General features: G+C 43.6%; 1 protein-coding gene across 1 annotated transcript in view; it reads right to left on the reverse strand.

Annotated features, from left to right (window-relative positions):
• The window catches only part of ARHGAP35 (Rho GTPase activating protein 35), a 79,402-nt gene that overhangs the window by 60,020 nt on the left and 6,365 nt on the right, over positions 1–13,017 (reverse strand). The window contains exon 2 of the mRNA XM_028477727.2: positions 2,255–2,399. Within this exon, the coding sequence (XP_028333528.1) occupies positions 2,255–2,399 (145 nt within the window). The remainder of the gene's footprint in view (positions 1–2,254; positions 2,400–13,017) is intronic.

Genomic DNA, 13,017 nt, shown 5'->3' on the forward strand with positions numbered 1-13,017 from the left:
AGAAAATCTCCAGCGATGGGACAAACTGACAACACATGCCAATTGGTATGATGCACCGAGAAGGACACAGCCTCGCTTCCCTGCTGTTACTGCCACAAGTGCAAACATGAACCTAACCGTGAAGAAACATAAAAAAAAATTCCAAGTTGAGGAACCTCCTACAAAATAACTGATCTGTATTTTTTAAAATTATCAAGACCATGAAAAACAGATAAACTGAACTGTTCTAATTAAAGGAGACTAAAGAGACTTGATAATTAAATGTACCATTTAATGTGGTCTGAGATTAGCTCCTGGACCAAAAAAAATTTTGTCTTTTGCTATTAAAGGATGGTAATGTGACCAATGATGAAATGAAAACGTCTACAGATTAGATAGGTTAGTACTGGGTCAATGTTAATGTCTTAATTTTGATAACTGCATGGTGCTTACATAAAGGGAATGTTTTTAGTAAATACCCACTGAAGTATTTAGAAGTAAAGGTGCATCATATCTGCAACTTCCAAACATTTCAGAAAAAAAGATACACACACACACACACACACACACACACACACACACACACACACACACACACACGATACAGGGAATGTGGTAAAATGTTAACATTTAAGGACACACACACACACACACACACACACACACACACACACACACGATACAGGGAATGTGGTAAAATGTTAACATTTAAGGAACCTGGGAATTGTAACTTTCAATTTCTTACAACTTAAAATTTTGGTAACTTTCCTATAAATCTGAAATCACTTCAAATTAAAGTTAGGGACCCCCCAAATGATATAAACTATCTCTCTGAAGTGCTAGGTCAACAAGGAGAGGCTTGAATCACTCAAACTTGCTTCCTGAAGATTTCCTCCTTGCCCAAGGCAGAGGTGCCAGGAAGAAACTGATATAAAACCAATGTCAAGAAGATGGACACTGACAAAAGGCTTTGGGTACAGATGGTCTAAACAAACTACAGAACTGCTATGATTATGGCAAGTGCTCACTGTGATTCAATCCTGGTGTGCTACTGAGAAAACCCTGGAAATAACTACAGAGTCTTTAGAGAGCTTCAATTTGAAACCCATTTGCCCTGATTTGGCACATCCTGAGTAAATATGAACACCACCACTCAGCTTAACATGATGCTGCTGAAATTATTAGCAGAGCTTGGTAGGCTGTCCACACCACACAATACTTAATATCATTGCAGGTAATACCGGAATTAGAAAGAACACATAGGGAGGTTATAATCCCTACCTTGGTTTCAAATTAGTAGCAGCCTATATCCTTGAGCTCACCTCTTAATGCTCAAGGGTCCACATAACCATGTGCCCACTATACCACCTCCTCAAAGCTCATCAGCTTTGCAAGTATCCAGGAGAAAATCAAGGGAAACAATGACATGAAACTGGAAGCTCCAGGGGTTACAAAAGAAATGCCAAGGATGGGAATTCCCTGGCAGTCCAGTGGTTAGGACTCTGAGCTTCCACTGCCAGGGCCTGGGTTCAATCCCTGGTCAGGGAACTAAGATCCCACAAGCCATGAGGCATGGCCAAAAAGGAAAAAGAAGAAAAGAAAAAGAAATGCCAAGGAAACACGTTATGGGAGCTCTAAATGAACAAAATAAATGTTTTTAACACAGGTAAAATTTTAACATTTCAAGAGCAATACAGAAAATTTTAAGACAGTCGGCCTCTGTGATAACACCAAGTTGCCAATGGAACTGAAATGCAGCTGCTTGACTAGATGATATCTAAGCATCTTAGCTGGTTTTTTTACTGCAGGAAAAAAATTCTATCAATATATGAATTTCAGGCACCTGATCGATGGCCACCTACACATTCCTTTTATTCAACCAAAATGTGTTACCATTTGGGTCCAGTACAGCGCCGAAGTCACTGATAAATAAAACCCTTTCCCTGCTGAGAGACCTGTAGGGGACAAACAGGCTGCATGCTATGACAGGGAGCTGTGGGAGCACAGAAAAGGTATTCTAACCAGCCACAACTGCAGCCCTGACAACAGGACTGCTCCCACACACTGAAAGGCCTAACATATCTTGCACGACAGCCTCAAAACCACATGAAGATGGAGGATCCACAAGTCTGACAGCTGTCAGGATTACTCAGCTCCTTCCCAGAAAGCATCTCACGGAAACAAGAAATAATTCCAGAATCTCCAGATGGCATAGCCCTCTAGAAAGCGTCCTGTAAACAGTGAAGGCTGTGATCGGCTCTGAGGTAACACTTACCTGTGGCTTCAATGTACTCAATACATCGCTCAATAAATACAGGAATCGGTTTCTCCGGAGTCACCACGGTTGTTAAGGGCACCCCAAAATAGTTACTCTCCCAGGTCGCCTTTGTGATGGATGGCCGGGGTTTGGGCTTTGGTTTCTGTCCAGGAAAGAAAAAAGAAAGCACAAAAACAAAGTGATTCTCAACATACAACTCAAACATCAGTAAGGCTTCCAGAGGGGAACTCTCAGTGGTGTGGAAACTGTCAGAAAGATTCCAAGCAAGATAAAGAGACCCACTTACTCATCTCATTCCTCCAAGTATCACACAAGATGCCGGCAAGTTGCCACATAGTCACACCTTGGGTGTGAAACTGCATTATCAGAACAAAGGTGTTTATAAGAAGCAAGCCACGTTTATTTAATAACAATGAGATGACTGTCCAACATCCTTAATCAGGGGTACAACGGAGTAAACAGGAAACTTTCCAAACATTCCATACAGTTAATAGATATGATACACTCAAGGATGGCTAAAATCTTTTCAAAAGATTGAAAAAGGGGAATTGAAAACTAATAATTTCCTCCTTCGAGAAAAGAGAGCATGCATTCTGCTGAAAGCCCAAGAGAAGAATTCCCTTTGATCCATCAGCCTGGGGTTAATTCCCAATGGCTTCTGCATTAGGAAAGGGTAAAACCAACTAATCAGACGTGACAAATAAGAGAATTCTTTGTCTTTCCCGTCCCAGCACTCACCTTCCTCATGTAGCAGGAGCAGCAGCAGCAGCAACGACTGCTTCAGAGCTGCTATGTACCAAGCCAAGTCCCAGATACTATTTCTATTAAACCTTATGGCATTCCATTTTACCAAGGAAAAATGTCTCACATGACACAACTAACAAGTGACAGTGCGGGGATTCAAACCCAGGAGGGTCTGCCTCCAAAGCCCACGCTCATAAACATTACTGAGATATTTTGCTCCAAAACTATTCAATCCTTTTATTTTGAACATCACGTGAGGAGGAAAAAATGCTCTAAACCAACGGTAAATTTCCTAAAGCTACATTAGAAGGGCAGGTTTATTTACAAATACGCCCGACTTAAAACGTAAAAGTATTTAGGGATCTCTGCATAAAACCCACTAAAGAGGACAGCTAACCAGCTTCTAGGTCAGGGTCAACCATTCCCTTTCCTTATCCTGCTCATCCTCATTGCTTTTGGTACCCCCTTTATATGAGAACAAATCACTTCCTGTTTAGTCTGAAATTCGCTGAGGACTTCCTGTGCAAACAAGTGGCAAAAAAAAAAAAAAAAAAAACAGCTGAGAATAAACTGTACATGAAAGAAGGAACGAGGCCATGTCTGGACTGCTGGTTGACACTATCTGAAATGACAACCCAAAGGCAAAGATGATCCAATCCTCACACAGCCCGCTAACTGATCCGGTACGGAGCTCTGTAATGCGATGTGAATGGATCCGAGGGTCCCAGAGAAGAACATGCACTCCACAAAGCCTGTCACTGCAATATGCCTGCTCCTGGTAAAACCAGTGACACAGCCTCTCAGGCTGCAGGGAGCAGCTGCTGCTCTCTCCCCTGTATAGACTGCCTGAGGCAAACGGGCTCTGATTTCACACTTTTTACCAAAGAAGTATGGAAAAGCAAATGTATGATTTATCTTTACACGAAATAATTTAACCAATCTAGACTCTCCCCCCTAGCATCTTCTACTTACATGAAGTACAACATAAAGAATTTAAGCTTTCAAATCTAACAGACCTGGGTTTGAATCCTGACTGAGAAGTTCTGTGACTTTGGTCAAGTAATTTAGCACCTTGGGGACGGTACCCTCCTCACGAGGTGGTCCTGAGGGTGAAATGATATGATGTACTGGAAGTGGTTCAGTGCCTAGAGCGCAGCAGTTGCCCAACAATGTGAGAAGGGCTGAGTGTTTTCCATTGTTACGCACTGTAGCAACCGGTAACAATGCATCAAGTGAGGCTCTCCCTTAAAAATGCCCTACCATTTAAACTGCTGAAGAATCTGAACACACAAGGAAGACCATCCGGATTTAAGCGACTTTCTTTTGGCCGACCCCAACCAGGCAGCATTTGCCAGTCAAAACTAACATAACAGGGCCTTCCCTGGTGGCGCAGTGGTTGAGAGTCCGCCTGCCGATGCAGGGGACGCGGGTTCGTGCCCCGGTCCGGGAAGATCCCACGTGCCGCGGAGCGGCTGGGCCCGTGAGCCATGGCCGCTGAGCCTGCGCGTCCGGAGCCTGTGCTCCGCAACGGGAGAGGCCACAGCGGTGAGAAGCCTGCGTACCGCTAAAAAAAAACTAACATAACAATAGCATTGTTCGTCAATAAAACCTTGAAGCTTCCAAATAAACTGCTGTTATGGAATTTAAAAAAATGGAACTTTAATAAGAGAGTTGCCAGGAAGCTACTTCCAATCACTATAATGCCTTCTGACCATAGTTCTAGTAAACAGACAATAAATTTTAATCTCATACTTCCTCCACCCTCTCAATACTAGAGCAAGATGATGAAGTGTGTTCTAACAGTCTAAGTTAGCTAGAAAATTTAGCCTCCATCAACTGAATACTTACTAAGCACCGGATCCTTGCTTAAGTTCTTTATATGTATTATTTCATTCCAGATTCACAACAGATCTGTAGATACGGGTGTTAAAACTCCATTTTATAGATGAAGAAGCTGAATCCCAGAAAAATTCAGTTACTTGCCCAAGTCAGTTCTGACTACAAAACCTGCATTCTTAACCGCTATGGTTCATTACCTTCCTCTGAAAGTTCTTGGGATATGCGGAATAAATAAATGGATGATTAAATAAATGATTAAGGGTACACTGACAATCTGAAGAACTTCTAAAGGTAATAAAGACTCACATAAAATACCAGGGATCTTTAAGCTGGGCAAGGGAAGAATGGGGCATGATGACAGCTATTTCAAATAGCTACAGGACTATCTCATGAAAAGAGAGCAGATGATTTTGTATAGTCATGTTGGGAGAGATAAGAGGAAGACAAAGAGGCAATTTGGGCCAGAGAAATTTAAAAAAACAAAAAAACCCCAGCTGTTTAAAAAGGAAAGGACTGCTCTGTAAGTATTTGAAGCAGAGGCTGCAACCTACCTGCCATACTCATTGTCAAGGAGATTCTGCTGTCAGACGGAAGGCTAAATAAGAGCTGCTCTTTTTTTTTTTTAAGGTAACTTAAAAAATTTTTTTTACATTTATTTATCTTTGGCTGCGTTGGGTCTTCGTCGCTGCGCGCGGGCTTTCTCTAGCTGCGGCGAGTAGGGGCTGCTCTTCGTTGGGGTGCGCAGGCTTCTTGCTGCGGAGCACGGGCTCTAGGCGCGCGACGGGGGCGGGGGGGGGGGGGGCGGCTTCAGTAGTTGTGGCGCACGGGCTTAGTTGCTCCGCGGCATATGAGATCTTCCCGGACCAGGGCTCGAACCCGTGTCCCCTGCATTGGCAGCAGGCGGATTCTTAACCACTGCACCACCAGGGAAGTCCCAGAGAGCTGCTCTTATCCCTCTCACCTCAAAGAGTCTAATAAGATCTAACCTAGTTCAGCACTTCAACTTAGAAAAACAGAGAGTAAGCTTTGGCAACGGCGTCAACTCCCGTTGTTGAATGACATGGATATTCATTCTCATTCTCTCTAAGATTTAAACAAACTCTGCTTTACAGAATGTCAAAATACTTCCTTGAAATAACTGAAGGCTCTCTAGGGTGTCACAAAATCAGGCAGGGATTCTTGCACAACTAATTCTAAACCTTCCTAGGAAGGAAATCTGACTTTGTGGTGCATGCCAAGAATTGGACCGGACTGTTGACATAACAAGCAACACCTCAGGCATCTGAAGGGTTACTGGGCACATGTCAAGATGGAAATGCCATTCTTCTGAGTGGCCTGCCAGATGTCTCAGTCCCAGGTCAGATATGTGTCACTCATTAGGGAGTCAGTGGAGCACTCTCAGCAGCAGGTCCTTGGAGAGAAGAAAACAACACCATCCCAACATCTATCTTCTTTTGGGCTCACTCATTAGCAGGCTGAACTGAAAAGAGCATCTAGCCAGAGGAAACCAAGCCCTGAGAACAAACTACACATCTGCACGTCTAAAGTTTAGAGTCTGACTGGGTCCGAAATGGAAAATAACTGTGATTAATCACAAGTGGCCATGTGCTAGACACACCGTGCTAGGTGCTCTGCACAGTTATCTGAAACCTCACAACCACCCTTTGAGGTAAGGTTTATTAACCCCATTTTACAGATGAGAAAACAAAGGCTCAGATAGATTCACACCCAGCACTGAGAGAGCCAGGATTCAGAGGCCAGTGATGTATGAATGTCAAAGCCCCATGTTCCTTCCCCTACATGAACTATCTATCTCCGTGATGAAACACACCGCTGACATAAAGGGCTGGGTCAGCTCAAATCATCTTCACCTTGTCCTCTGGATAGATATTTTTTGAATAAATAACATAGTCCATTGTTCTTTACTTCACAGTTTCCTTAAAAACATGCCTGATTCTTAGTCTTGATACTAACCAGGTGGCAAAGGAAACAAAGAAATAAACCAATAGCTTATGCCAGTGTTGCACTGGGGAGAAATGGTGATTGGAATTTGCCTCTGGCCTCTTGGCCTTTCTGAAACAAGAAAAGAGCATAAAGGGGAAACTCCTGCTTATGGGACAGTACGCCCACTCCACAGCTCCTCCAACTCCCCAGGGCAAGAAAATGATTAGAATGCCAGCCAAAGAATAAGTAACAGCCAAGAGAAGGACCCCTTCTATCAGCCTGTAAAATGGCTGGGTTCCAGAGCCTGATGTGCAATTGACACTCAGTAAATTTCCTGAACAAAAACAGTTTCCAATAATGTACAAGGCCAATGTTTCCTTATATTTTTTTTCAAGTTTAGCTGAGATGACGACTATCTCTGTGGGTACCAGAGTATTTTTTTCGTCTTCTAACATTGTTCTTGCTCTTACTAGGATGTGAGGTGAGGTTCAGAACGTCACGTTCATCCTGACAGTAGTATACCACAGACTCTGTTTTAAAAAAACAGATGAGGTCATGAATTCCCTGTATCACTCTGTGAGCACTGAACAAGGGATAGTCATCTATATACACATATGACCATTTTTCTAATGGGCTAAGTTTCCAGTGTGCAGGAATCTAAGCATTTTTCCTTTTTAATGAATTATACCCAAAGTCACCTAACAGACTAGCAGCAGAGCTAATACTAAAGTCATCTCTCGCCTCAACGAACTTACAATCTAATGGGTATTAGAGAAGATATATGTCTACAGCAAGCAAAGGTGATCTAGATATCAGATAAAAACCAACTGAGCCACAAAGACAAAAAAGTCTCCCACAGCCTCAATGGAGAGGTCAGCCACGCTTTCTGGAGAAAGAATATTCTATCTTCTATGGAAACAGCAGGTACAGCTATTCAGTGATCCTAAACTGCCAACTTCAAATATTCTCTCCCCGTCTCCATAAATACCCTTATCCATGTCAAATTACTTATCCAGATTTTAGGGTCAGAAAACGTGGTCATTGGAGTTGGTACCACCTAGCACAGCCTTTTAAATGCTTGGTAACATACCTAGTAGAGCAAATAAAAAACAGAATCCAGTCTGCGTTTCTGTTTTTAAGGAGGAATGCCATATACAGAATGTAGTCTGGAACAGGGACAGTGTCCTCTGAATGGGGCAATTCTCTCCCTTGAGAGTGAAACTGATATAAGCAAAGCCCTAGAGGGTCACACACACACGTGGTTTGCCAAGTTGTACAGTGACACACCCTGAACTAACTGTAACTGGTAGGAATCTTAGAAAAACTAAAAGATTCCAAAAACTACATTACTCTAGGTTTCCCCCAAAGTGTTTTCTTGCATTCTATATTCAACATTACAGCTTTTTGATTGGTGATGATTCTCTCGTATTTCCAACACAGCTTCAAAAGGACCTTCTCAATTAAGTTACTCGCTCACGCCCCAAGTGCATTCTTGGCTGACTGGTGCTCCCCCTTCTGGCTCTAAAAAAATCTAAGCCCAAGTTCAAGAGAAAACCTGGGGATGGATCTGTTCTGACTGGCAAAGTCTATTATGAAAGCACAAATGCTTAGCCTTGCCTCCTTCAAGCTGGCAGTTAGTAATACGACCCGGTCACTCTCCAACTTGGAGCATCTTTATTTAGGGATGAACCAGGAAGTAGCACGAAGTCTCCTAGCACCCCTAACCCTCCCTCTTGCATAGTGGGAAAAGAAAGGCATGTCATCCCCTCATAGGCACCAAATAAACTGAGACCATAGCTTTTTGCCCTATAAAGGCATGAATCTGGGTCAATCCCTGTTGCCTTCTCAGGCTGAATGGCCAATGCAGTAGGGGGCTAAGCAGGGAGGAGGGTCCACTAGTTCCAGGAAATGTTTATAAACATTCCTGCCTGGTTCAACACCCACTGAATCTGGACTTTCCAGAGCTGTGGGGTCAGTTTTTACCTGCTAGCCTCCTTTCAAATACTGTATAAAACGTATTCAGAAGGCCTTTCTCTATGGAAGTAGAGGTGATCCCTGACTCGAGCTGAAATAATCTGAGTTCCTACAAAGATATTTCAGTATCACTAGGTGGTAGAGGAGAACAAGTTGGCCCGGTGAAGATCAGAGCAATTCTCTGTTCTTTGAAAAATAGATTTGGGTTGCCTATTGTAATTTTTTTTTTTTTTTTTTTAAAGAACAGGTGTGCTCTAAGCTAAAGCAGATAGTTAAAGATAGCCTATTTCTGTCACCAAAAACAAACTACAGCAGTTCTTTGGGCTTAAAATAAACTGAGAACCGAGTGACACCAGTTCAAAACAATTTCTCAAAGTTCCAGTTGCTATTTCAGTGTCTCCATGCCTTTTTTGTCCTCTACTCAAGTAGACACTGAAGCTAGAAACAAACAGCACCATGCTGTTCTTAGGGGGCAGTGTGGGGAAATAGATGTTTTTAGATAATAACCAAAGTCCTTTGTCTAAAATGAACAAATTGACTGGATTGAGTACTCCAACTGTGTGCCTGGTTATTGAATATTACCATCTTTCTTGGAGACGGGATTCTAAAAACCCACTGGAAGGAGAAGTCAGAAGACGGGGGTTCCAAAATCTCAACTCCTCCACTCAGTAACTGCACTCACTTGGGGGCACTGAGACTCAGTTTCCTCATCTCTAAAACCAGGATTTTAAAAAATCACTTCCTTAAGATTGTTAAGAGAAACAGATGAAAAATCGATGTGAAAATGCCTGTTACTGTACCTGGCATACAGTAGGTATTCAATAAATGTAGGAAAGTACAAAATCTTTCACATGGGATCCGTAGCTCTCTGTTATTCTGCCCAGTTCTCCCTCACCCTCTACAGTAGCCACTCTAGGTCTCTTTCAAGTCTTAGCACATGCCACATGTTTTTCAGCTCCAAGTTCCACACTGTTTTCTCAAAAGCTTGACCCAGGAAGCCTCCATCTTCACTGACTTTGCCTGCTTCACCCTTTAAGTCTCAGCTTTATATATCATTTCCTCTGGGAGCTTTCCCAGATATCCTAGGTGAGGGTAAAACTCCTTGTTATTCAATTCCTTAGCACCCTGTACCTCCACTCCGGCAACATTCAAAATGCACGTAAACACATGTATAAAATCTATCATTCTCTGTTACAGTAAACTAGATGAACGCAACTACCACACATAAGATACGAAGCACAACACCAGGCATACAAGCGCTCAGGAAATGCCCGTGCGTGAAGGTGAATGTTTCCTTCCTAAAATAATGAATGAACATGTGCTTTGGAGCAAGAGTACTTCTTTTTTTTTTTTTTTTTTAATTTTTATCTATCTATCTATCTATCTATTTATTTATTTATTTATTTAATTTTTATTTATTTATTATTTTTGGCTGTGTTGGATCTTCGTTTCTGTGCGAGGGCTTTCTCTACTTGCGGCGAGTGGGGGCCGCTCTTCATCGCGGTGCGCGGGCCTCTCGCTATCGCGGCCCCTCTCATTGCGGAGCACAGGCTCCAGGCGCACAGGCCACAGTATCTGTGGCTCACGGGCCCAGCTGCTCCGCGGCATGTGGGATCCTCCCAGACCAGGGCTCGAACCCATGTCCCCTGCACTGGCAGGCAGACTCCCAACCACTGCACCACCAGGGAAGCCCCAAGAGTACTTCTTTTAAAAGATAAACTTCTTTCGAGAATCAGAAAATACAAGGTCAAGTCAGCGCCCCTACCCCACTTTTAAGACTAAGGTATTTATCTGGACTTAGAGCTCATGGGGCAGGGCTAGCCTTTTCTGAGGCACACACTGAGAGTCTTTGCCGAGCAGGTTACAAAGAGCTCATATTTCATACCATTCAGCTTGTCAAAATGCAACATCCCTCCCTGTGGAGCGAGCAGTCCAATTCCCCAGCTGGTTTTAATTCACACTAGAAACTTTAACTCTGTTCTAGGCCTCACAAAATGTGAGCTGTGTCCACACAAAGCCACAACAACTAGCCAATTCACTGAATCCAATGAAATAAGCCAATTCACTGGGGGGGGGAACGACACAAACTGTCAAACTGGTTACTTGGTGCCTTATAGACCAAACAATGCATGATTGAATTGGTTTGCTTTTCAATAGGTTGTCTTGTCATGTGGTAGCTAGAGTGAGTGAAAGATTTTCTTTATCATTGTTTTTGTCTTAAAAAAAAAAAAAAACACAAAATAAGAGCACATCAGATAGAAGGGTAAAATAGCCAATAATGTCTTCTCTAAATCTGTGGTCAAGCACAAGGAATTCAGCAATTTGAGCTTGCCCAAACAGCACATTGTGTGGAGCAAGGCACCCCAGCCTGTTTTTTGGCTTTAAAATAAGACCCTGCTGGTCCTGATCTCATCTTTGCAAACGCATGGCACTGGGAGACAGAGACCATGTGCAACGACAACTCTTTACAGACAAAGCATCTATTCATGGACCCCACTGAAGTGCAAGCGTAGATTTTCAATTTCATTCAGCTGAGTGCGGAAGGCTCCCACTATGAGGGTGGGTTACTAAATGGTTCAGCTGGGAAAAGGACCCAGAATGAGAGTCAGCTGCTTTACAGTTTGCACTTTCATTAGTAGAAATGAAAGCCATTCCCTCACTCCAACTCCAATTTTACAGTAAGGAGCTAATCTAGCATATTAGCCAAGGGCGCTGAGCAATTTCTCTTCCTCCACATCACACAGGTACCCAGAGCATAGCTTTTTTGGTTGTTGTTAGGGCTGTCGCTAGGGTAAGGGCGGAGAAAGCAGCTAAGTAACACACAGGGTTAAAACTTATACAAAAGGGAGGGACAATGTTGGTCCCTCAAGCTCTCAGCTAGACCAGACCAGTTTTCTTCTGTCCTTGAATACACATTTTCACCTTCAAGCCTTTCCCTACCTCACACCACTTCTTCAATTCTACTCATTCTTCAAGGTCAAGTTAAATAATAGTAACTAATGCTTATCCAGCATGCACTATGCTCAGTGTTTTACAGGCACAATCTCATTCCATCTCTCACACCGTATGAGAAAGGTGCTACTAAGTTCGCCCCTTTTGCAGAAGGGACGTGGAGAGGTGAATCAAGTGCCCAAAGGCCCAGTAAGGAAGAGGAGGAACTGGGTTTTGACTTAGGCCCCCTGGTTCCCAGAGCTCCTGATCACCACACACTGCACTACCTTAACCACCCCCAGCACAGGATGTCTGCTCTGCCCCACACAGACCCCCTCCCCTTACCCTTTTAGGCAGACCACCTATTTTCAGAAGCTGTGTAGGTCTTGCTGCCTCAACTGGGTGCTAAGGTCTGGGCAAGAAGGGTCTGTGCCATTTCCCTAGTGGTGTGTGGCATGCAGGAGGAACTAAGTGTGTTTTCCATTACCAAATGGCTCGCCCCTCACTTCAAATAAATACTGTACTGCCTTGTCATGCCAATAAAAATCAAAGGCCAAATCCCCCATGTAAGGGCTGGCTTGGCATTCTCTGCCCCATGGTACCTTGCTTTTCCAGTAAACAAGTGTCAGTCTGATTTCTTAACGGCAGCAAATTTTAATAGGAGGTTTGCTCCAACCAGGAACAGAATGAAAACTTTGTTTATCTCTGCACTCGGATGACAAAGCAGCTATGCTCATTTCAAGGCACCATTTTCCAAGGCAGGAAAAGACAATTTCACCTTTTACTCACTCTTTCCAAAGGATACTCCTAAATGACTTCTGGCACGCTATTGCTCTTGGGCCAGAGGTATCATTTTTATTTGACTAGGAGAGGTGTGGCCCACATAACCAAGATAGACGGGAAGTCGATCACTTCTTGCCTGCTGACCCAGCAACCCAGCGCGAGGCAGTTCTAGGTTAGGAGGCACTCATTACCAGCATGGAGGTGGCTATCTCAGAGGCTCACTGTAACCAGCTGTTCTCTGTTGAGCCTACTCTTTAAAGCACAGCTTGTTTGGGAATGTGTTTTAAAAGCTTTATTTTCAATAGTATTAAAAATGTAGCTTGGGGCTTCCCTGGTGGCGCAGTGGTTGAGAGTCCGCCTGCCGATGCAGGGGACACGGGTTCGTGCCCCAGCCCGGGAAGATCCCACGTGCCGCGGAGCGGCTGGGCCCGTGAGCTATGGCCGCTGAGTCTGCGCGTCCGGAGACTGTGCTCCGCGACGGGGGAGGCCACAACAGTGAGAGGCCCGCGTACCGCAATTAAAAAAAAAAACAAAGAAGAAAAAAA

The sequence above is a fragment of the Physeter macrocephalus genome, chromosome 17, assembly GCF_002837175.3.
Source record: "Physeter macrocephalus isolate SW-GA chromosome 17, ASM283717v5, whole genome shotgun sequence".
NCBI lineage: Eukaryota > Metazoa > Chordata > Mammalia > Artiodactyla > Physeteridae > Physeter > Physeter macrocephalus.